The sequence below is a fragment of the Scatophagus argus genome, chromosome 9 (assembly GCF_020382885.2).
Source record: "Scatophagus argus isolate fScaArg1 chromosome 9, fScaArg1.pri, whole genome shotgun sequence".
Taxonomy (NCBI): domain Eukaryota; kingdom Metazoa; phylum Chordata; class Actinopteri; family Scatophagidae; genus Scatophagus; species Scatophagus argus.
This window is the reverse complement of record NC_058501.1, coordinates 25,091,803-25,116,352: the sequence shown is the minus strand read 5'-3', so window position 1 is coordinate 25,116,352 and position 24,550 is coordinate 25,091,803. Positions and strand designations below refer to the sequence as shown.

Genomic DNA, 24,550 nt, shown 5'->3' with positions numbered 1-24,550 from the left:
GTCTCAGAGCCAACTGGATGACCCTGGACGACACAAACAACACGCTGCTGCTGGAAGAAAGACCAGGTTAAGTCAGTCAGTGAGGTGAAAAAGATGTTCTTTCACACCATCTGTTTTCAACAGTAAAAATGATGAGGCAAAATGATCTCAGAAACTTCTTTAAATCCACGCATAAAAACACCAAACCACCAATTTGGTGTTTTTTGGGGGTTTTTGCAAGCTGAAGTAAACTGGGCCAATCGGACAAAGTGACCTCGAACGCAGCACTCACTGTGCAGGTGGTGTCCACAGCAGCTGTTAAGCTAACTGAATGGAGATAAGAAGTGGCTCAAAACCTGGTGAAAAATGTGTGTCCGGAAGAAACTTTGAACAACAACCCCCTGAAGATGTTGGTGAAAGGATCAATAACAGCAGGGTGAAGTTGTTTTGCAAACAGTAGCATTAGTGTTTAACCAAGCTAAGTGCTTTTGTTAGCGCACACTATCAGTATGCTAGCATGTTAGCATTAAGCTCAAAGTCCAGATCAGGCTGATGCAAACATGGCAACAGACTTTCAGCTTTTATATTTCCAGTTCCTGGCAGTTCAGTAATGTTTAATCAAAGATTAAATCTGTTTTTAGAGTGGAGTTACTGAGACACCGGAGAAGACAGAAACAAATCAGGGGTTCATTTATCCTTTAGAGCGCCAAGCTGAATCCTGATACTGACTTTTATTTCTGTCTTTTAAACAGGTGAAAAGAACCTGGCAGTGACAGAGCAGGAGTTTGGCGACATTCACAAATGACACAAAGCAGTTAGAAAACAGCTGCAAATCCTGGAGTTCATAAGAACGACATCTGATAAAAGCCTCAGTAACGCTTTGCTCTGAGCGCCAGGTCCTTCGTTCCTGACAGGCTTCATGTGTTTACGTGGCACCGTGTTGAAGACCTACCAGGAGGAGATCCTGGATATCTGGTGGAACTGGAAGCTGAGCAAGTGAAGTCTAAGGTAAGGGACAGATAAGGTACATTTGGCTTCTTCAAAGCGTCTAAGTGAGTGTTAAAGGCTAAGCAACTACTGAGAGAAACTAAGGCCTAACGTGCAGCTTTAATTGATTATGCTGTTGGTGTGGTGAGACGGAATCGTTCCGTTAGACGTCTTAAACTCAGCGTGGACGGTTTGTGGGGAAGAGGTGTTAAAGTCGTTCTACCGATTTATTAAAGATGTGTCTCCTGCTCTTCATCACTTCTAAACTCACTCCTGTTGCCCCCATCAGGATCCTGATTGGTCAGTAGTTGGGCTGTTACCATAGTGATCAACACCAGTTAAAAGTGAATCAGCTTCACGAGGCTGTAAAACCTGAGTTAAGCTCAAAGATGTGCGGGAAGCAAATGAACACGATGTCCTACGTGTAGCTGGGATCCAGCTGGAACGAGACTTCTCATTTCAGCAGGACAGTCAAGTTTCTTGAGTTTGAGATTAAATAAGCAGAGTTATGCTGAGACTGTCAGCGGAGAGCCAGCTGCTCCTCTGGGCATCACTCGTCGCCCTCCTGACGGCTACGACCTCCCCGAGTGCGACCAGATCTCATCCTGAGAGTCTGAATCGTCCGACCTGAGTGTCCCTTTCCCCGGTTTCCCTCCTGCGTCTTCTCCGGCAAGCGAGGCGGCCCTGTTGATGTCGTTCAGCGGGACGTAGGAGTAGTCTCGCCGCTCGGGGAAGTGAGCCGCCGCCCCTCGACAGGCCCGCACGAGGTGAACCAGCAGGCTGACCGCCAGCAGTGAGGCCAAGGTGACGGTGACGATCAGCCACGTAAGCCTGAGGAGAGACGGACGAGGTCAGACTGATCAGGACAAAAGCCCAGAGGACGTCACAGGAAGCAAAGAGTTTGATGTCAGGCGAGTCAGTACGGAAACAGCAAAGGGACAAACGTGAGTAACCAGGTTACTGAAATCTAACAGTTAAAGCAGTGTCACAACTACATATTTTGTCTAGAAAAAGTCAATAAATATCAGTGATGTCCTCCTAAATATTTTGTCCACAACCCAAGAAAGAGCACAGAACCCAGAAAATGTGTTCACATTCAAGAGGCTGGAATGACGACAATCGAAGAATTCAGTAGCTGCGGCCCTAAAGGCAACGTTCAGAGACGAATGTGAGAATGTTAGAACACAAACAGTGAAATGATCTGTGACGTCTGGTTTCAGCTAAAGCATCTCCCCCCTGTGGTCCCGTAAAGGTTCACACAGATGAGGTTTAGGTCTCCCCCTCCCTCTGCGACCACAGCACCTGTTCACAAAGCGCTTTGCATGTGAAGGCTCAGGCTGATGGATGCACCTCGTCAGCCATGTTAATGTAAAGGAAGGACAAGAAGCTAAAAGCTGGTCCGGACTCCGTTATTCACGTCAGACCGTGAAATGTAGCACTGCTGTTTGTGATTTCTCATCGTCTCGCAAAAACCGCCACCAGAAATCAGCCTCAAAGACGCATCTTTGATTTTATTCTCACAAAGAGCTGGTGGGGTTTGCAGGCAGAGAACAGAAACTCCTGACAGCGAGCGTTCGAGAGGAGATGATGTGGCAGGCGGGACGACTTCACGCCGCCAGCTCGCAGCCTGTTTCCTACGTCGCAGGCAGCTGGACATCACAGGACGGGAAAAGCTTCTTGTTCTTTCGCTGAATGAAGCATCTGTGAAGGAGAGTGAAGGATCATGGGTCATGTGACTCCACCGCGGACACTTACTCCGTTAGGTGAGGCTGCTCCCTGCCAGCTTCTTCTTCTCGTCTCCACGATGTAAACATCTGTTTGGCCAGGCAGTGTCCAGCTGTGGAGAGGAAGCAGATGGAAGAACCAGCAGGAAGTCAAACACCACACTGGACCAACTGAATTTTACCTCTGCTGGTCACCTTTGACTCAGCTGCCATGACAGGCTGTGACACATCAGGTTTTTACTGTTACAGCGTCAACACGAAGCTTCCTACTAAAGTGTGGCAGTTTGTAACACAAGGTGAGACAGCAGAACCTGCACCAACTCCTCACTGATCACAGCTGTCCCTCTCTGTGCCCGCCCCCCCACCCACCCACACACACACACCCACACACACACCCACACACCCAAACACACACCCACACACCCACACACACACCCACACACACACACTCTGTGTATGATGTAAGGCTGGGGATGACACAGAGGAAGCAGCTGAGATGCAGCAGGTAGATTGTTGTGTCAAACCAGGTCTCTCATTCAGCTGAAAAACCTGCAGCTGACCAATCACAGCCATCAGCTGGATTGAAGCATTAACCCCCACGTGACCCCGCGTGTGTGTACCTCTGTGTAAGGTGAAGTTGGCATCTCCCTGCAGCGTGGCGTTGCAGCTTCCTGTCTGCGGGTCACATGGACAGAGGTCGTCGCAGCGACACTCCTGAGCACAGGACGGACCGAAGAAACCCAGAGGACACACTGACACACCAACAGACATGTTTAACACTTTAAAGGAACCAAACCAACATCTTTTACAATTAAATACAACCAGAAACTTATGCAATGAAGGGGAATGTCATATTGCTGAGAAAAAAACGGTTAAACGGGTTGAGATGTGGTGTCACGGTACGACACGGTTCTACCTTGTTCACACGTGTTGCCGTGGAAACCAGGGGGGCAGGCGCAGCGTCCGTGAACGGGGTGGCAGGAACCGCCGTTAACGCAGGCGCACGTTTGATTGCAGCTGTCACCATAGAAACCAGGCAGGCACTCTTCAAATGAGAGGAGAAATCAGCGTTACAGAGACAGCAGCTCGCAGCTGATGGACGAGTGAGTCATGCTGAAGCGGCTTTGTCTCATCGTATTGAAGACGACGAGTGCTGAGGGTTAAGGCGTTCTGGTCACCTCGGCTGCAGTTCGCTCCTGTCCACCCAGCATCACAGACACAACCATCTGCAACACAGACACAACGCGTGAAGAGACACGAGACGACGAGTCAACAGCCGGCGCCGAAAACAAACAGCTGAAATACTGCAGTGTGGGAATATTGTTAGAGTCCTGCATTGGTAGAAATGTTAGGCTAATGTAGCGCAATCACTGATGCACTGATGAGCGTAAAAATGGAGAATTTTAACTGCTTTATATACTGCTGGCGTTGTGCTTATGATCATATATCTGACTGACACACACACATACACACACACACACTCTTAAAAGCTCTGGAAAGAGAGCAAAAAAGTGAGTGATATCAAGTGATGTGTGACGTATTGTGTCACAAATTCAGAGATACGTTAAGGACCTGCAGGGGGACACAACTGTTGTCCCAAGCAAAGGAGTTCAAGTATGTGAGGCTGGTGTTCACGTGTGGCGGGAAAATGCAGCACGAGACGGACAAATATCACTGTTACCATCAGGTAACCTGAAACACCTGTGAGCATGCTGCAGTGAAACACCTCCAGAGGCCGTGCTGGTTATCTGCCTAAACACACATTAAATAAAATAAGAATGATTTGTTTTCTGGTTCTGCGCCGCCTGCTGCAGCTGAGCTCCACCTCCACCTCCACCTCCACCTCCACACTCACTGGCAGTGCAGACACCGTGAGGGCCGCAGGTTGGAGGCTGACACACCAGAGAGTCACAGACGGCCCCCTGCCAGCCCGCCTGGCACCGACAGCGTCCGTCCACACAGTCTCCGTGTCCGCTGCAGTTGGCCGGCTGGCAGCGCCGCTGGTGGACACAAAGGATGGTGGAGACGCGGCGAGCACAGCGCCACCTGTTGTCTGGTATGCTGTGAAAAGAGAGTCACAGACGACACGTTAAATCACATCTGACAGTGTATCGTGTCACGACAGAGAAGAAGAAGACCTGAAAGTGTCCACTGAAGGGTTAAGGTCTCAGTTCCTCACCAGTGATCAGAAGGGTAGCTGGCTAACGAGCCGTCAGCCACGAAGGTAGAAGACCCGCCTCCATCCAGATTAATGGCATTGATGATCCCGTACTTCTTCAGGAACTCAGCCATCTGCCAAAGACTCATGCTGTGCAGACACAAAACAACAACGAGCCCAGCTGAGTGATGGAGGTCACCGTCCAGACGATCAAATGTACCGACTACACTCACTCTTCACCATCACTTCAAAGCTTCAGGCCGGGACGTCGAGTTACTGTCACGTTTTAGTGAGCTAAGATTTTCCTGTCAATGAACAGTGTTTTCCTGTCCAACAATGTGAACGCTGCAAGGTTGTAAATGCGCTCGTCTTTCCGTGTTCGAGCTTCCAGGGCAGCGTAAATTAGGCGTATGCTGACTGGTAATCAGACTGCTGGGTCTTCCCGGCCGCGTGAACAGGGTCCAGGTGGTGTGTCATGGGGGTCTGATCTGACAGGGTGGATTTGGATGTGTTGCCTGAGTGCAGACATGGACAGGACGTTTTACACATGTTGTTGGCGGCAGACTTTATTGACCGTGGCTGCTTCGATTCCATGAATACGACAAAGAAAAACAAAGTCGGGGAAGCGACTGCTGTTATTCGTGAGGGTCGCTCTGTTGTTTGGGCCGAGCTGACTTTTACACATTTTATTGAGCGACTGGTGGCCTAATATTGAGTGGAGACACACAGAGGGCGGCAGACATGTTTAGACATGTCAGCTTGTTGTGCTTTTCAAAGCCAGATCATTAACACCAATCCATTAATCTCCTGCACTGGGGCGGAGGTGCTGTCAGGTCAATACAGTCGATCGGTCATCTAACAAACCAACCTTTTCAGAGGTTAAAATGTCTTTTATTTATCAGCTCGAGTATACTCTCCACCCCCTCCAGCACCTCCACCCAGCAGCCAATTCGTACGTCTCACTGTTGGTGTCTGTTCAAGTTCTTCAAACACATTTAAGATGACCAGTCGCCTTTTAAAGGGACAGTTTGTGCTTTTTGAAGTGGGGCTGCGTGAGGTGCTGCAGCAGTCAGCACGCTGCCAGTTTGGATTACTGCTGTAGGACGCTGAGTCGTGCTGCTGAGGCCTGGCAGGGCAGCAAAACATATTTGAACCACTTGAAAAATGAATATGAGTTTGGGTGTGTGCTGTGGTGAGAACAGGATGTCTGACAGCAGCATCAGAAACATAAGGCTTGTGTCTGCATGCGGGGAGGACGAATAATCAGTAAACGCCTCACAGTTTCTTCTGCTTTGTTGTGTGGGACCTGCAGTAAAACACGGAGTGGACCTTTACTCATCTGTCCTCTGAATGTGAACTGGACTGGAACAGAGCAGTTTAGTTTCGACTCTTTACTGAGTGAACGATTCTTTCCCTCTCTCTCTCTCACACACACACACACACAGCTCTGACTGAATACTCCCACTGAAATCTGAATCCAGCTGTGGTCTGTTTGTTTCTGCAGTGCTGGTATTTGTTGAAGTATGTTTCGTTTCTACTCTGCTCTCTGTTTGGTTTGGTTTTTATTCTATAATTATCATCTGGGACTGAAAGCGTCAAACCCACTAAAGATTAATTCTTTACAGATAAATCTATTCGAGCCATCGGGGCTCATCGAGTTGTTTTTGTCATGTGTAGCAGCAAACATCACAATGTCAGTTGTTGTGTTTGTTTCTGGGGTTGAACAGCCAGAGAAAGACAGAGAAAGACAGAGAGCTTGTTTTTGTCTCACGTTGTATTGACTCGAGCGTCTGAGTCACTTTGAGTCAACAGAATAAACTGTCATATGTTTTCTCTCTTCCACATCTGTGTCTGCTCTCTCATCCACTCGCTGGCTGTGCCAGTTAAAAACATACTGATATAATCCTTCCATGTCATGTAGCTGAGGAGGAGAACAGGAAGCAGCTGCTCTGGATGAAAGAATCTTACCCCCGCACTCCAGTCTGTCCATCGATCTGAACCAGGACCAGTCTGCCCTCGGCGTCGTGGCCCACGGCCGTCCTGGCCGACACCACGTCCACAAAAGTGCGGAAGACTCCTGTGAAATTGCAAGAGAAAGGGTTTGTGTCAAAACTAAAAAAAGCTTTGGCGCCTGCACTGGAAATGTTGGGTCTGTTTTTCGGTTCAAAGACAAAAACCAGACCACAGAACTAATGAATGAGTCTGGGACGACACGTGGGAACAATCACAATCAGGACCTCCAAAAAACGACAAATCAAACACAGAAAATAAAAGTCTGGCAACACCCTCAGGAGTTCATACAGGAACTGCTCAGCTCTGGGAGACCTCATCCTGATTTACTTCACCACGTGTGTGTGTGTGTGTGTGTGTGTGTGTGTGTGTGTGTGTGTGAGTAGCAGTGAAGGCATTGGCAGTTAAGAAACTCGATGTGTACTTTGGTTGGTGCACACATCAAACATGGCAGCGTTGTGTTTTGCTGGTGTGATGGAGTCACGTTGTGTCACAGCCGAGTTTGTGTGTCGTGTCAACACGGCACAGCAGCACTCGGAGATTCTCTTACACTTAATCACAGCTGAGCTGAAGCCGATCCAGCTCCCGGCTCCCGGCTCCCGGCCTGGGCTCAGCTCAGGTGAACTGATCGTGGACCAAAGGAGCAGGACTGGTGACTTGGTGTAAGTCATACAGCTGCTGTTCCAGGAAAGAAGTTCACTGAGCGTCTGTTTGTCTTACACAGACGGCAGATTAACTTGGTCTCAAAGCCTGCAGCAGTTTTCCTTTCTCGGATTAATTCTTCCACCTCTTGTTAAAGCTGACTTCACATCAGCTCTTGTAGTCCTGCGGGTGACCGTCTGTACTGTGAGGCTGAGTGTTCAGGACGTACCCGTCTCCTGCGTCTTGTTGCACTCGGCCATCAGGCTCTGGTTGATGTACACCTCGCCGTTCCTCAGCAGCCACACCACGCCGCTGACCAGCTGGACGAACGGGTTGAACTGGTCCCGGACGTCTTCCAGTGACAGATACCTGACATATGAATGAACACCTGTTAGAGTTCACGCAGTGCTGATCAGGCCTGTCACCACCAGAGACACCCGCAGGTTTAACCGTGAACGTCAGTCATGTGCTGCGACTGTGTGCCAATGTGTTCCTGTTCAGTCGCCAACTAGTTCAATAATCCATTCAACGTTTTGAGTAATTTTATCACACTTTTGCCTCAAGCGGCTTTACGATGTGTACAGCTTGTGACGGCCGCTCTCTGTGAAGGCCTGATCAGATCAAAACAAAGCCTCTGACTGGGACCTGAGGAGGAGCATCAGAGGGGGACGTCCGCATCACGTCTCTGAGAGCAGTTAGTCCTTCAGTCGGGTTACTCCACAGCTGTGACAACTTTGACCCAGACTGATCCAGTGGTTCACAGTGATGTGATGAGCACGGCTGCTGTCGTGCAGCTCCGACTGACCGGCGTGACCTCTCTGGTTATTTTTACTCCTCTAATGTCACCTAAACTCAGGGTGAGGGATCACCTCGCCTCATATTACCTGACCTTAGATTACAGCCAGACAAACGTATTCTTTATAAATACAGCTACAGTAAGTGCCTGTGTGATAAAGTGGTACTGACACAATGTTTTGTTTATGTGATGGTTAGCAGCGTGTTTGCTGCCCTGTCTGCACTATAAGCTCTCCAAGGCAACACTCAGCACAACAAAACTGTGAGATCCACAAGCCTTAAAGAGTGGATGGACTTCTGCACTGCAACCTCATCATGTGTTGGCTCAAGTGGCTCAGTTTTTATCTCTGCACCATTGACTGACACCACATGTAAGTTAACCAGCTTGTTTTTCCCGCTGACACATACTCTATATGGACAAAAGTATTGGGACATCTGACCATGAGGACATGACATTCAAAATACACAGACATGGAGTTGGTCCCCCCTTTGCAGCTCTAACAGCTTCCACTCTTCTGTGAAGGCTTTCCACAACATGTTGGAGTGTTTCTGTGGGAATTTGTGCCCATTCATGCAGTAGAGCATTTGTGAGGTCACACACTGATGTTGGACCAAAAGGCCTGGCTCACAATCTCCGTTCCAGTTCATCCCAAAGGTGTTGGATGGGGTTGAGGTCAGGGCTCTGTGTGGGCCAGTCAAGTTCTTCCACACCAAACTCATCCAACCATGTCTTTATGGAGCTTTGCTTTGTGCACTGGGGCACAGTCATGCTGGAATAGAAAAGGGCCTTCAACAAACTGTTGCCACAAAGTTGGAAGCATAGCATTGTCCAAAATGTCTTGGTGTGCTGAAGCATTAAGATTTCCCTTCACTGGAGGTCAGGGGCCGAGCCCTGAGAAACTGCCCCATCTCACACCTGGATTCAATGATAGAGGCATGTCTTAAAGCTTTTGTCTATATAGAGTATAAAGATGGCCGACGGGTCGCCACTTCCTCCCTCTGTACAAAGTATCAGCTGAAACATCCTGGATGTGACAGCTGCCGTCTTGTTCTGGTGATGTCATCTGGTGTCCTTTGCAGTAGCGGTTGGGAGGTGGAGCTGCGGCATTGAGTTCCCACCCTTACACCCCTGTGAGCCAATCAGGAGCAGCGCTCACCTGTCAGTTGTGACATTTCTCCTTGTGCTTATTAAGATAAAAACAGCGCAGACAGAAATCTGATTTCTTATTTCCATGTGTGAACAAATTTGTGCTCTGTGCCACGACTGAGTGGGTCACTTTTACCAGGAGCTGCACACACCATCCAACTTTCCTATTTTAAACGGGAGGACGGTTTGTTGGACAACATGTTTCACACATCGATCGCTCGTATCAAGTTTGCGGTTCGCTGTGTGTGAGGTATGAATGTTTCTTTCATCTGAGCTTCACTTCGGCGAGATGTTTGACCCAAACACCCACACAGTCTGTTGCATCATGCAGGAACTCCTGAGATTTCTGACCTCAGCCAACACACAAACAAGTTAAATCAACTTCTCCCTGGTTTAAAGATAAACTGCGTGTTTGTTTATGTGGTGGCCAAGCGCTGACCTCACAGAGTCGTTATGAGGCATCCAGATGTATCCTCAGGGAGGATTCAGAAAACGATTTCCATCAGCCGCCTGTTCTGCATGTCTGCTTCATCCTCAGGAAGCAGCACATGAGTTTGTTGTTTTTCAGTCTGAAAGCAGGCAGATGTGTTGGGAGCAGAAGGGACTGAAAGTAGTTTGAATTTATGCAAATGCAGTTTCTGACGGTTAAAAGACGCGTTCCAGCGCTGACGATGACTAAAGAGCGACAGCCTGAGCCCTATCAAAATAAAAGCTGCTGATGTGCAGGCTGCTGTGATCTGGCAGCCGCTGCAGTTAGTAGAACATCTTAATCTGCTTCCAGGAACCTTTGGTGCATAACTTGTGTCAACCCACTTGAGCCAAGTCAGCTTTTACAGCTGGACAGTACGTTATACAGTAAATCATACTGTGCAGACTGCAATGCGAGTCGTGATCTTAGGGGGTCTGGTAGTTTTTCACTTTTAATTTCACTGGAAAAAGCAGAGCGCTGATGAGGCGACGGGCAGCTGCGACGTACTTTTGGTTTGTGAGGGCGAGTCGGTGGGTGGTGGTTTAGCTCCTCCTCCTCCTCAGAGTGCACAGTGACCTTCGGGTGTGTGGTTTTGGACTTTCTGGAGCAAACGTTTCTCACACTGAGCTTCGTTTAATGCACTTCGTTTTATTTGTACCTCAGGCTGCCCACAAAGCCGTCAGCGGGTTGTGTGTGCGTGTGCCCGTTAACCTGCACACTGACATCTGGAAGCAGCTGACTGGCGAACCAATTCGCTGCTAACTGTTAACTTCATGAAACTGTCCAAGAAGTCAGCCACACCCTGAGAGACGTACGTACATCACTGCAGTAAACCCGTTTCCAGGAAAACCGTTACGCTGGCAGCCATACTGCCCCAAACTGGACCCCTCAGCCTGTAAACAAGCACAGGGAGAACATGGAGTCTGCATGTTCTCCCTGTGCCTGTGTGGGTTTTCTCCGGGTTCTCCGGCTTCCTCCCACAATACCAAAAAAAACATGCACATTAGGTTAATTGGCTGCTCTACATTGCCCCTAGGTGTGAGTGTGAGAGTGTGTGGTTACCCGAACACCAGGGTGCCGTCCTCCCTGATTCCAAATTGGGCGTTCTGCACGCCATCGCTGTCCTGCACCATCCTGCCGTCGCTCACCACGTTGCCCAGACACTCGTAAGACTGTGTGTTGAAGAAGCCGGCGTTCTGGGCATAAAGACAGCCGGCTGCCTCAGCCGTATCCTCCACAGTGGCCCTCTTGTTCATCCCGCAGCCACCCGGCCCACCGGGCTCCAACACCGACACTGTCCTCAGCGGGTCGTTGACCACCGTCATGTGACCTGGAGACAGAGGAAATTCTGCTGTCTGAGGGATGCCAAGTCCAGCTGATCAGAAGCTTGTTTATGTCAGCATCTTCTGAGCCTCTCTCACTTCTGTCATATCACAGAAATGTTTTAGCTTTGCGTCTTTCAACCTGACAATGCAGGGCCGTAGTTTAAAAAAATGGTGCCTGGTTCTTGTAAACACTTTTAATGTCAGTCGTGAATGGGTGAAAGGTCAGGGAGTAAATAAATAAACAGAGGAATCCGTAAATCACAGGGTCATCAAAAAGGTTCACATCAAATCAGTTTAAACTGTCTGTAAAGTTACTTTGTGTGACTCCATCACTGACCGTAAACCCATCCGGAGCTTCCCGGCACATCCGATACAAACACTGTGGAGTCGGCCACCGGCAGCCCGCCGTGGTTATTGGAGGACCAGCGCTCGTGGGTGGTGTTGCCATGAGTGACGGCCTGACAGTCCCTGACGTAGCGGTGAGAATGGGAGGGGCCGTGGCCGTGGGTGTACGGTAGCAGGACGTCGTCGTCCTGGGAGACTCTACAGGGAGACACAATGAAGTCGCGTTTAAAAATGTTACGAAAAACAACAAAAGCAAGTCACGACAGTCGCCCCTGGTCCGTGTGCCGTCACAGGCCTCAACGTGAACTTTGAAAAGTGGTTGGAGGTGGAGGTCCTCCGTATTAGCAGACAGGACATGGACCAAACTAAGGTGGACACCCGACATTAGAGTCAACAGTTCAGTATGTGACCGCATGTGAAATCTGGTCCCAGTCTGCCTTTCGGATCCTGCGTTTCTGCCTTGCCTTTTTAAATTCAAAATATGCACCAATAACATTCTGGTTCACTGCTAATTTTAAGAAACACAACAACTGTAAGAGAGCTAAAATAACTTTGGCCGAGTCCTCTGGGGGGGCTGCCCAAGTAAAGATGTGTTTGTGGTGTTGACTCCTCACTCAGTGTGGCAGATTTCATCACAGCCTCCGTCGGTCAACGCTGGTTTCATCACGTGAAGGAATGTGTTTTCCACAGAGCTGAGCTGAGCTGAGCTGAGCTGAGCTGAGCTGGGCTGTGGTTTCTCTCAGGCCTCGAGTGTGAAAACAATCCGTATCAGCCGTCCATATCTGTCTGTCTAGTTCACTTCACCATTCCTGCTGGTTATCAAGATGTTTGACTTTCCCTGTTTGTTATCCTCTACTCAGCTCACATCGGCCCTGCAGGCGGCTTCTCCCAATGTGACCGACGATTTGGAAAATGTTGATCCTGAATTAAATTGGCAAAATGATAATAACATCAAGTTTCTCTCTCTGCAAACTAACCACAGATAAGACTTTTCAAAAGTCAAACTACGTGGCTTTGACACCACAGCGTTGAAAATCCGTTGCCAATTATCTCGATAACTGATTCGCTGTATCGTTTTTAAAGCCAACATCTGCTGGTTCCATCTTCTTAAATGTCAAGATTTGCTGTGTTTCTTTGTCGTGTATGTATGACAGTAAGGGAGGGTTTCAGGTTTTGAATACATTTTCAACATTGTTAGAATAATCTATTAATGATTAAACAGCTGGCGGATGGGTCAGGACCTCCCAGTTCATGTCGGGGATTTCTCAAACAGCATCATGTGAAGTGTTCATGAGACCTTCAGAATGAGCTGCAGCTCTGCTCAGGGGAGGATCTGCAGAAGATGCACTGCTGACTTTCTTTGATAAACACTTTTTCTTTGCAGAGTTTGTTTATTTTAGTGACGATCGTTTACGAACGCGTGTGTGGTGTGCTGTCCATATTTTAAGAAAAGATAAGAACAGGAAAGCTTTGTTAATCCTACCGTACAAAAAACCCAAGATGTTTCCGTGTGCCACGCAACTGCGAGTATCTAATCTAATGGCGCCATCTGGTGGCTGAAGCGTTTGACTGCAGCAACATTTTAAAACAAAACGTCAATGTGTCCTACTTTCCTCGAAGAATGAAACCAACTCGTCTTTTGACCAAAGGTTTGGTCTGACGATAAAAGTATTTCAGAAACAGCAACAGTTAGAGGCTATGACTTTAAGCTATCAATGTGACGGACGTGATCAAATTAGCCACAGTTAGTATATATTTTGCGCGATTCAAACTTAAAGCTGTTTTTATGCTTGATCAAACGAGGGGACTAAAGGCCTGCTGTGTTTGAGCTCAGTCAATCAAACTGTTGAACTTTGTACTAGTTTGAATCCTGCATGCTGCTGCTGCTCAACAGCTGGCAAGTGAGGTTAGCATGAATCTGTGTTAGCAGGAAAGCGTTGTGTCATTATAAGTTGACTAAACGTGGTCAAAAAGTGTCCTAAACCAGCTAACCCAGCTGTCACTTACAAGGAAGCGAAATAAGTTTGGACAGACTTCGCTCAGTTTGTCGGCGCGGCCAGCCGCTAGCGGGCTAACATTAGCGGCTAGCTGAAGCAGGAAGCGGAGGTCTTACCGGGTGTTTTTGGTCTCCGACAGCCGGACGCAGAGCCACAGCAGCAGCCACACAGACGGACATTTCACCGACACTGCTGCCATATGAGAAGGATAACTATCCAACCAATCTCCCCTCTCTTTCTGTTCGTCCCCACATCATCCAGCTGGAACGCAACATCAAAGTAAACAAAATGAAACAGGTCACTTCCTGTTACTATACAAAATAAAAGCCGCATTAGCGGACAGTCAAAATGAACAGCTTTATTGCTGTTTTGACAGTTTATTCTAGTGCAAACAGCAAAATCAAACTACCTGAGCAAACGTTGACTTAAAATTGGCCGTTGACAACGTTTTTGAGTGTGCTTGTGTGTGTGTCTATTTATGCACTTGTTAATCAATTTGACTGTTAAAGTAGAAGTTTTTCAATCATTACTGCTCTTTACTTTGAAGGACTTTTCTGGACATTTTTCCGGTATTCTTGACATAATGTAGTAACTTGACGGAGTTGCGGTCAAATGACTGCTGACTCCGGTCTCACCGTCACCCACCGACACGATAAACAGATAAACAGATAAACAGGACATGTTAGTAATGCACTCAGCTGTCACCTTTGTACTGTGTCCAAGTGCAGACCAAATATAAAGTACCTGTACTCAACTACTGTACTTGTACTTTACTAAGTGTTTCCATTTTTGCTACTTCATATTTGTACTCCACTACGTTTCAGAGGTAAACATTGTACTCTTTACTCCATTACAGTTATTTTTACTATTTTACATTATTGTGATATGATTATGTGGTGTGCTGCAGTACTCAAATACCCAGAAGTACACAGAGCGGCTGCGATTGGCTCGACAGTGACAAACGACTGCAGGGAAAAGCTTAGTGATTAAAATTAAAACTTTTTGAGTTAAGACATTCTCAGTTAAGACATTGTTAAGAATCAAAGGACCAACAATGTAGCTTTTCCGGTGGTTCTTCAAAATAAAAAAAGAAGCTGCGTCAAACTACGGTGGTAATGGAAGTCTTTCTTGCACTTTACCGTCGTCTTAAAAACGAGACACTTATTTTTGCACCAATATAGATTCTTGTGAGTTGCCGTAAGAATATTTCCTACTCTTATTTTGGCGGCAGTGTCGTCCAATTTGCGGTATTGCTAACTTTATATCCCTTACCTGCTATTTTGAGGCGATTTTGACGTGTTATCTAAGACGTTTACCGTTTTTATTGCTGTGTGTGATAGATTTCTGGCAAGGTTATGTCAGCTGATTGTTAACAACTTACTGACGGGTATTTTAGTGGCTCCTTTACACCGGAACGTTCGGCCCGCCGGATTCGGCTGAGCGGGGGAATGTTTTTAACGTGACACGAAGTAAGGGCGAGAGTAGAAGGGGAACATGGCCTCCAGTATCAGTGCTAAACATGGATTATTAAGCAGTAAAACGTCGTTGTATCGCGCTGTCCACAGAAAGATGCCACCCAGCAGCGTCTGCGTCGAGAGAGCTGCTGAGATCCGGAGTGTGAGGGCAGCAGCCAGCGCGGCAGCAGACCCGCACTTCAGTGAGAAGTTCTGCCTGGAGCTGGTCAGGTGGGTCTCACTGCTGACCGGAACAAGCTAGCTAAAGTCGAGTTCATCTCTGTTTACAGAGATTTAACAGCTGCGTTTACGATTAGATACTTCCTGACATGTGCCGTCCCCCGTTTAAAGAGCGATAGCACTTTTAGATTTTAAAGTTTTGAAAGGAGACAACGCCATACTCCATTCAAACACAAGTGTGTGTTTCAAACACAAGTGTGTCAACGCAATAATTCACAATACTCAGATTATATCCTGAAGGGATTTCTTTGATGTGTAGACGAAAATAATCCCTCAGTCATCACTTGTGACCCACTAAACGAGCGTGTCGCGGTCTGCAGAGACGCCGCCGCCCTCCGCGTCCTTTACTTTCTCGTTCTGTTGCTTTGTTCGGGACGTTTGTGGGCGTCAACACTCCGGTCAGAGATGCTGTTTACTGTTGAATCCCGCTGGGTTGAACTGTCTTTGAACTGTCTTTATCCAGAATCACTCCAGTGCAAACATTCACCTGGTGAATATGTGCTCATATGTTTAAATTACTTTTGTGCCTCTGACCTAAAAGCTCAGGTATGTTTAAAATTAATAGGCACGTGGTTGTCAAGACAAAGTGCAAAGTAAGAAGGTTTCGATAAAAAAGGTTTGTAAATAAAATGAAGTGGAAGTACAACTTTAGAAGAATGACATCAACTGCATGTCCTCCTCCTCCTCCTCCTCAGGTCCAGAGACTATGACGGCTTCGTGTCCTCCCTTCTGCTCCCAGAGGAGGCTCGGCGCTCCTCTTTGGCTCTGAGAGCCTTTAACGTGGAGCTGGCACAGGCAGGTTTTCCTACAGCCAGGCAGGCTCTTATTACTGCTACTGCTACTGCTGTTATACAGTAATACTGAAGGAAAAGCCTGGGATTTAAGCCTATATATTCTATCATTTGTGATCCCAGTCCTTTTCAACACAACTTGTCAAACAAATGTCTTTCTTTGTTTGTGTCTCCATAAGGTGAAGGACTCTGTTTCCCAGAAGACTATTGGTTTGATGCGAATGCAGTTCTGGAAGACGGCCATAGATGATATCTACAGAAACGATCCTCCAAACCAGCCGGTCAGCTTGGAGCTGTGGAGGGTAAGCGTCAGCCTACAGACAGCTGAACCTTCAGTCAAACTGAATGTTTGTCCAGATTGATCCCTGAGGAGCTCACACCAACGCAGTCAGGATGTGTCATTAATTTCACTGTTTCTAAAAAACAAAAGTGTCTTATTGTTGTGTGAAGAAGCTTAAGCTGTGCTGTGCAGTCTGTTGATGCGCCTCATGGAAGCCACTGACTGCAGCTCAGCTGATCGACAGTCTGGTGGTGTTTTACAGGCCGTGAGGAAACACGAGCTGACAAAGAGATGGCTGCTGAGGATCGTAACAGAGAGAGTAAGACACAAGTTAAATTGATTCATGTGCCCCGATAAGTCCCTGATATCATCGATGAATACTTAGAAGTGAAAAATCAGCACCTGTGATGCACATTAATAGAAGAGATGTCCTCCTTAAATATTTCTGCCTTTTCTCTTGTTTTCTGATGAAACACTGAGTTGTTTTATGGGAGGAAAACCACCCTGTGGTTGAGGTGTTCACAGTCCACAGACATGTGCAGGTTGTGGCAACAACAAGTATACTAACTCTGGAAACTAAGTCAATGTTTACTTGAAACGAAATGTCTCAACAGGAAAAGGATCTGGATGACAGAGCCTACAGAAACCTCCAGGACCTGGAGGCGTATTCCGAGAACACTCAGTCCTCCTTGATGTACCTGCTGCTGGAGTGTTTAGGTAAGCACAGGTGAGACCGCCAGGAGAGGGAAGCATCAGCAGTAATTAATCTGCTGAAACATCTGTGCAGTTGACTGTATCTCTGTCAAATAAATATCACAATATTTCAGGATATTTCTTGGATAAAAGTATTCTTGACAACATGTCAAAATACAGAAAACTATTTTATTATTGATTAGATTTGGGCTGGTGTGAAATAATTCAAACCAGTTTGATATGGAGTCAAACAGCAGATCAGACTAATGTACCAAATATTACCACTAGGTGTCGCACTTGACTCAGCAGCTGCTCCCACTGAGCCAGTAAATAAGAGTGTAGCAGCTCCACAGGCCATCAGGACGCTGTGGCACATCCTGTTCTTATGTCAGCCATTCAACGGCACTTTTCTTCTTGTAAAGTTAACATCAACATAAAAACAAGATTTCAGCAGGTACACTTCAACAGGAAGTGTGCAGGTCAGTTAGCTGTCCATGTCCATGTCAGTTCCTGGAAATGTCCTCTGAAATGCTGGAAGGCTTTTAATCCGAAACACATACAGGAAGTAACAGAAGAGGACAGAGGGAGCGGATCAAAACGAGGCTTTGTACTAAAGCGTGGCAGTGTGTAATATAACCACGAAGCAGTCGTCCATGTGGACTCGGAGATGAACCGATTAGAATTTGGCAGTCGAAGGAATTCAGATGAGTGAGTTTATGAAACCCAGACTGTCTCTGCATGTTTGTTTTTCCAGGGGTGAAAGACGTCCATGCAGACCACGCAGCGAGTCACATCGGTAAAGCTCAGGGAATCGTGACGTGTCTCAGAGCGACTCCTTATCACAGCAGCCGACGGAAAGTCTACCTGCCCGTGGACGTCTGCATGCTGGTGAGTGGACGCTTCAGGTCTGGTTTGGTCTGATGTGTCTCATCAGGAAGGAGAACTTTATCAAGTCCTCAGTGTCTCAGGTTTTATTTTGGCCTTTGCATGAGGACCCGTGAAGCACACAAACCACTCTGAGACGTTTGTTTTTGGCCTGAGTGTTCATACTGACACCAAACAAAAATGTGAACCTGTTTTAAGCTTTTTCGGGACAGTGGAAGGAAGTGGATTTGCGTCGGCCATCTTTATGTGTGTCAGTGGTTCCTGTTGCGTGTGAGCACCAAGCTAACGGACTCCAATCGAATGGGGATGATTTGTTGAGTCGGACGTCTTTAAACACCATCTGAAAGCCAAACTTTAATGAAGTGCAGAGAAGCTCCGGCTCTGAGCTGCTGTGGGAAGTCACAGTTTTGATCCCGGCGAAGACAGAAGGGAGTCCCACACACGTGCTTCTACACGGCCGACTCAGAGCTCGGCTATGACGTGATGTCAGACTACGCTCGTGTACGTTGCGCTCGGTAATGAAGCTGTCATCCGACACGAAAGCGATGGGCATCATTACACAACCGCCATATGGTGAAAAGTGCAGAGCCTCAGATTTAAGCCCTCCTGCCTGACACACGCCGCAAATAAATAAATGATGCCGTAAACAATTTGCAACCTCTTCTGGACCATCTGTCCCACGTGGAGAGCAACAACCTGCTGCTGCTGCTGCTGCTGTAGGAGGAGGCGGCGGGGGAGGGTGGAGGAGAAGGAGGAGCAGCAGGTGGTGCTGATTTTGAAGACTCTGCCTCTGAAATCTTCAGCTGGGGGATGACATGATGTGTTCACCCTTCTGCCTGAAGGGGGCGCTGCTGACGCACCGGCGTCTCTCACACTCTTGCACTGTGGACGGAGACTGAGGGAGGTGTGCAGGTGCAGGTGAGCTGCTTTGTGTGTGGACTGGTTTTCGCTTGAAGAGCCAGAGGACACAATGAAGTCATCTGAATCCACTGCCAAATGAAACCGTCCTGCAGGCGCCAGGAATCACCTGACTGCCTCCTTTTGGCCATCGCAGTGTGCACCTCTGAAGTGTTGCAGGACCTCCACAGTGGACACAACGGGGCCCATCAGGACTCGAGCTGCACCCGCCGCCTGATCTGCGTCGGTCAAAGAAGGCTTCCACAGACGTGCCTGTCAGTCATGACTCGTCACGTGAACGACTCGTCATCATCGACTTCAGTTTAGCTACGAGTTTACCATAAAGACAAGATCCAGAAGAAAGAAATGAATAAAAATGTGATTCAGACATCATATTAAACGAGAGAAAATGATAACCTGCCTCCCACAGTCAGACTTCAACAAGAATTAGACGAGTCTTGTAGAGCGGGAACCAAAGGTGGTTTTACGAGCTCACAGCAGGGTTTCTGTGTTTTTCTGCAGCACGGAGCGTCTCAGGAGGACTTCATCCGCGGCAGCAGGGAGCCGAACGTCCGGGATGTCGTGTACGACATCGCCAGCCAGGCTCACGTGCATCTGCAACACGTACGTACCACACTGACCATCTGTGAACCTCCAGAGGTCTACTGTTTGTGCTCAGGGACTTTCTCATGTTGAAACAGGAGCGAGACGAACACAGACTGTTGTTGAGTTATTGATTTCCTGTTCGCTAATAGATATTCAGAGCACAGAAACCTGGAAACGAGGAAAAATACAGGATAGGATACAGGACAGGACATAAATGACTTGAAACATTAAAAATAAGCTGATGAGTAGCTGCTGATACCAGAAGTCTGTTAAATAACCTGCACAAACTGCAGATGCTGTAGCCATTCTGTTGTATACAATACAGACAAAAGTATCCAGACACCCCTTTGGGACGTCCATCCAACACCTTTGGGATGAACTGGAACGGAGATTGTGAGCCAGGCCTTTTGGTCCAACATCAGTGTGTGACCTCACAAATGCTCTACTGCATGAATGGGCACAAATTCCCACAGAAACACTCCAACATGTTGTGGAAAGCCTTCACAGAAGAGTGGAAGCTGTTAGAGCTGCAAAGCTGTCTGAGTGTTTACAATGAGATGTCATTAAAGTCCCTGTTGGTGAGATGGGCAGCTGGCCCAATACTTTTGTCCATATTGTGTAGCTGCCGTTGTGCACATGAGCGTGTTGAAGTCACATACGCTTCTCTCGTAGAGTGAAACACACTCGCAGCACTCATCTTTTGTAATGCACTTGAACGCCTCTTAGGGGCAGGAACAGAATGATGTGTCGTTTCTAAAATTCAGATGAACATCAGTGGATGTTTTTCAGCTTGTGTGTCTGCAGTGTGATGAGTAATTTCCTGGAGATATCTTCAGGTTTAGAGCTTGTGTGGCTCCGATGAGTTTGGAACTGATTGCTTTGGAGATTTATTAGCCGCCACTTAGAGGCCTCGATGATTTCCGAGGCCTTTTCATTAAGCTGCTGCCCAAACACTCATCAGCGTTTTTGTTTCCTTTGAACGTTGTTTATAATGTTACTCGCTGGTGAAGCACATGTGATAACACTGAGGCTGCGAGTGACGACTCACTCCCTCCGATGTGTGTCTGCCGCCTCTCGTGTTGTCTTTTCCTGACTGTGAGTCAGTTAGAAAAACACTGCACTAATTAACACGGAGGAGTTTTATACACGAGGTATAATTAAAACATCTAATGGCTGCAGAAAACATTTTAATCCATAATGATGATAATCCATACAGCACAAGCAAACAGACACAGTTAGGACTTGTTTACAAGAAGAAATGCTCAGAATGAAAAACATGAGAACAATTTGCCATTTCAGTCTTCACTTGAGGTGAAATCACTGATCTCCTGGGAAAACCTGCTAATGAACGTCGGGCCTCGAGGCGTCTGACTGAAGCCCGACTGTCAGAATGTGGGAACCGAAGCGACGCTCAGGTCAGCCTGTGAGACGCACGGAGCCGCCGTTAGCTGGGAAACAGGATGTGCTTTCCCTCTTAAAGCCAGTTAATAACGAACACAGATGCTGTTAGGTTGGTGCTTTGGTTTGCTGGTGAAGTCAATTCTTCCTTCATCTTTGCAGCAGCTGGAAAACGACACACGACAGCCTCTGATTCACTGACACTCTGTTAGAAATGAACGTTAACAGGTGACAAAGCAGGAAGTAGGATGAGTGAGTCCAACATTCTCCGTGAGGGGATCTGCACTCGCAGTGGGCGGGGCTTCAGGCTGCAGTGGGTGTGGCTAGTTGGGAGTTGTTCATTTAAGCCTGAAACCGACACGTGTTGATCAGAAGTTGAAACGTGAAACGATTCATTGATCGTTGGTTTTTGAAATGTGTCTGAGGGCTGAGAGCATTGACCCACTTGTCTTCTTCTTTGGTTTCTGTTTGCTGTGTTGTCCCTTTCAGGCGCGATCGTTCAGCAGCAGCGTCCCAGCAGCTGCCACCCCGGCCTTCCTCCAGACGGTGAGTCCTGATTGGCCTCAGCGTGGATGACTCATCGCTTTTATCTCTGCATCAGATCACACACACACACAGAGGTTTAAAACTGTTTGCAGACTTCCAGATTTCCCAGACCTGAACCCACGTCAGGAGTTTCATGCTGCTGACGGTGAGACACACGTGATGTGACGTTCATTAAACACAACGTCAGCGTTTAGCATTTAATTCAAACGTTTTCATCTGCGTCCAGTTTTCAGCCCGGATCAGTTCATCCACCTGTCGAGTAAAATACCCTCCGACTGCGTTACAGACAGTAGTACCACAGTAAAGTACTCGTATCTTGGTAATAGTCCTTGTTTTATGATTCATGGATTTGTGGTTCAATCAGTCAAACACAGTGATGTTCTTATCCTTTAAGAACGTTCACATTCATATTTCATGCAGCGTGGACGCACGTGTTGATTGGTTCTTGGTTTTCACCATTTGTCATAAGCACAAACCTGCACACGCTCAGAAGTGGTTTTCTGCTGCAAGAAAACACTGTGATGTACAGTGAAGCTCGGCGAATGTTCTGCCTGCTGGGGCCTTAAGTCCACGAACGCCATGTGTGTGTCAGCGAATCAGAGCTCAGCGTGACCGCCCGCTCTCGTGTTTCCTCGCGGCGCCGAGCGTTTCATTGTGCTGCTGAACGCGTGAAGCTTTGTTCAGACCTCGGCTCAGTCTCGTATGTGAAGTTCTGTGTGAGCTGGTGGGTTTCAGGCTCACTTCAGTGAAGTAAATTCGTGCAGACCTTTTGCGTCCTGCTCGATGAAACTTCCCTGATTTCCACAGAGACGAAACTGAAAAGTGACTTTGGGGAAAATATTTAACAGCAAAGCTCTTTTAAATTAGCAGTAATACAAGTTTTTTACTGCACAGCATCTTTATGAAGTAGTGGGACGGGGTTTCGGAGGTCTCTCGCCGCTGGGGGACAAAACACGAGACTGTTGTTGGTCTTGAGAAGCTGCAGCTTTTGGCCGATTGGTGGATTTGTGGCCTCGAGTAGAAAGATTCTGAACACCAAAAGTGTTTTCACGTGTTGAGGGTGAGAAGTGAGGACACGTTCAGGGGTCGACCCCGATGTGAGCGACTGACTGGCTGTTGTCAGCGCTGTGTTTACTGGGGAGAAAACTCACTGAAGAAGAAATGTAGCTACTTTAACTGAAAAGCACATCAAAATAAAATGGAACATTGTTGATGTTTGTGTCTTATTTTTCAGTGCCAAACGTTTGTTTGAGTGTCAGTGCGGCTGCTTCGAATCCGAGTGATTCACTGCCTTCGAGTTCACCGATCTCCCCACAGCTGAATGTGAATCCTGCTGGACTCGCACCAGACGCACACTGAACCAAACTCTTCTTCTGTGGTGTCGTGTGCTGCAGGTGGTGTTGGAGGACTACCTGCAGAGAGTGAGGAAGGCAGATTTTGATGTCTTCCATCCCAGCCTGCAGAAAAGAAACCCCCTCCTCCCCCTGCAGCTGTACCTCCGCTCCTGGAAGATGACCTACTGATGTCCGTGCTCCTCCTCGTCCTCTCGTCCTCCTCGTCCTCTCGTCCTCCTGTCCTCCTGTCCTCCTGCAGTGATCACAGATCATCTGCTGCCTCTGAAGGCTGCAGAGACTCCACCTCTCTGGGACACTGCAGCAGGTCTGTAAAGAGATCCAGACTCGTTTTGAGCCCCGGCGACCACAAACGAGACGCCGACTGTCGTTTCTCCGCCTCTGGCTCACACACCAGCTTTAATCTGAAGATTCTGCTGCACCTGCAGCTCGTAGTCTGAGCCAAATAGACGAGAGTCTGCACCAGAATTCAAGTGTTTAGTGTTTTATTTGGGGATGGACGCTTGGTGCAAGTTAAGGTAAAAAGTGAAACAACAAAGTATAAATCCAGTTTATTATGAGTTATTTTTGTAGTTAGAGTAAGCAGGTAACTCGGAAGTTAACTTCCAAGATGTGGAAAACAAGTGTGACGTGAAGAAGGAGGAGACGATCAGACCAACAGATCAGAAAAACGTGTGTGGAAGCCGAGTCAGGTGGAGAAACCACTGCATCCACTCACCTCAGCACCATCAGGAGGGTCCAGGTGGGATGAAGTTGTCCCAACACTGCTGGAGTCTGAGCCCCCTGATCAGGCAGCATTGGAACGTTTTGTGTTTCCTGCTGCACAGACGCCTCAGTGTCTCTGTGTGTGTCTCCTGAGGTGGACGTTATCGTCTGTAGTCTCTTATTAAACCAAGCTGAGCACATGATGGAAATAACTGGTCCTGTCTTTTTACCATGAAGAGTATCAGTATTGTTTATGTAGTAATTACAGTCAATCAGGCCAAACGGAGCCGATGGCGAAACCGTCAGCATTTACATCCACCAGATAACACTCATATGAACAGCACGAGGCCTCAGTCAGACCAGCTCAGGCTGCCGGGCTTGACCTTGAACGCACCACGACTTTCTGCACACTGGTGCTGTGTTTAAATGTTGTTTAAAAAGTGTTTCTCTGCGTGATGAAGTGGGAACACTAACGAGCCTGGAGCGAAGTGCTAAAGACGATGACCAACAACCTCATGACGGGTAGCTGTGCAGATGAGGTCTCGGGTCGGGTCCAAGTTTTCAGGCAGTCCGCGGTGAGCACCGGGTCACTCATCCGGGTCTCCAGCGTGACGTGACGGGTGCCTCGTTAGGCCTTAATTAAGCCTCATCCCCTGTGCCTCCAGCTGCCGCCGTCAGCACTGAGACCCGCAATTAGCAGCTGCGACCCGGAGAGGCTGCCGGTTTACTGCGGACAGAACAGAAAGCTTTAATTAGACCGTATCTGCTCTGCGGTCAGTAATTACAGTCACAGACGCTTCCTCACGTCTCTGGGCGCTCAAAGTGCTGCTCTGACCTCAAATCTGCACTCGTCAACTTCTTTATGCTCTTAAGCGGTTCAGCGGCGGGAGGCTGATCAATGACACCCGTACTGATTGATCGGCAGTAATGATAGGACATGTTGGATCACATCATCTGATCAGAGCTTCAGTGTTTGCATCTCTGCTGTGTGTGTGTGCTCACATAACAAACATTAAAAACAATTCCAGTGTGTCATGTTTGGCAGATTATCTGCAGCTGAGGAGTGGCAGGAAGTCTGTCTGTCCTGAAGTATGTCCTGACACGATCTGCTGCTTTTGAAATAAA

At 47.8% G+C, this 24,550-nt stretch overlaps 2 protein-coding genes across 4 annotated transcripts; one reads left to right on the top strand and one right to left on the bottom strand.

Moving 5' to 3' along the window:
• Positions 1 to 691: 691 nt before the first annotated feature.
• nagpa (N-acetylglucosamine-1-phosphodiester alpha-N-acetylglucosaminidase) lies at positions 692 to 14,986 on the bottom strand. The gene is made up of 13 exons (XM_046399559.1): positions 14,851 to 14,986; positions 13,695 to 13,839; positions 11,574 to 11,779; positions 10,974 to 11,241; positions 7,730 to 7,869; positions 6,817 to 6,925; positions 4,870 to 4,998; positions 4,546 to 4,751; positions 3,869 to 3,916; positions 3,607 to 3,735; positions 3,311 to 3,442; positions 2,722 to 2,803; positions 692 to 1,797 (listed from the first exon to the last, which is right to left on the bottom strand). Exons 2-13 carry the CDS (start codon positions 13,775 to 13,777, stop codon positions 1,539 to 1,541), a joined length of 1,791 nt encoding a protein of 596 aa, XP_046255515.1. The 5' UTR covers positions 13,778 to 13,839; positions 14,851 to 14,986; the 3' UTR covers positions 692 to 1,538.
• Positions 14,919 to 23,634, top strand: ndufaf6 (NADH:ubiquinone oxidoreductase complex assembly factor 6). Of its 3 annotated transcripts, XM_046399583.1 has the most exons (10): positions 14,919 to 15,047; positions 15,144 to 15,263; positions 15,968 to 16,067; positions 16,243 to 16,365; positions 16,606 to 16,662; positions 16,958 to 17,060; positions 17,791 to 17,924; positions 19,341 to 19,442; positions 21,312 to 21,368; positions 22,763 to 23,634. In XM_046399583.1, the coding sequence occupies exons 2-10, from the start codon at positions 15,148 to 15,150 to the stop codon at positions 22,889 to 22,891; spliced, it is 921 nt and encodes a 306-aa protein (XP_046255539.1). In that variant the 5' UTR covers positions 14,919 to 15,047; positions 15,144 to 15,147; the 3' UTR covers positions 22,892 to 23,634. The 3 variants fall into 3 exon arrangements, with proteins under 3 accessions (XP_046255539.1, XP_046255538.1, XP_046255540.1); XM_046399582.1 differs by lacking the exon at positions 14,919 to 15,047 and having other exon boundaries at positions 15,069 to 15,263; XM_046399584.1 differs by lacking the exons at positions 14,919 to 15,047; positions 19,341 to 19,442 and having other exon boundaries at positions 15,069 to 15,263.
• The last annotated feature ends 916 nt before the right edge of the window (positions 23,635 to 24,550 follow it).

Bases quoted from the DNA above. Each gene is read 5' to 3' on its own strand.
- nagpa (XM_046399559.1), bottom strand. From the start codon at position 13,777: ATGGCAGCAGTGTCGGTGAAATGTCCGTCTGTGTGGCTGCTGCTGTGG. The intron at 3,917-4,545 runs GTGAGTGTGGAG...TCTGTGTTGCAG, and splicing joins TCACGGTGTCTGCACTGCCA to ATGGTTGTGTCTGTGATGCT. The intron at 3,443-3,606 runs GTAGAACCGTGT...TTGGTGTGTCAG, and splicing joins CGGCAACACGTGTGAACAAG to TGTGTCCTCTGGGTTTCTTC.
- ndufaf6 (XM_046399582.1), top strand. From the start codon at position 15,073: ATGGCCTCCAGTATCAGTGCTAAACATGGATTATTAAGCAGTAAAACG. The intron at 16,663-16,957 runs GTAAGACACAAG...ATGTCTCAACAG, and splicing joins TGAGGATCGTAACAGAGAGA to GAAAAGGATCTGGATGACAG. The intron at 21,369-22,762 runs GTGAGTCCTGAT...CGTGTGCTGCAG, and splicing joins CCCCGGCCTTCCTCCAGACG to GTGGTGTTGGAGGACTACCT.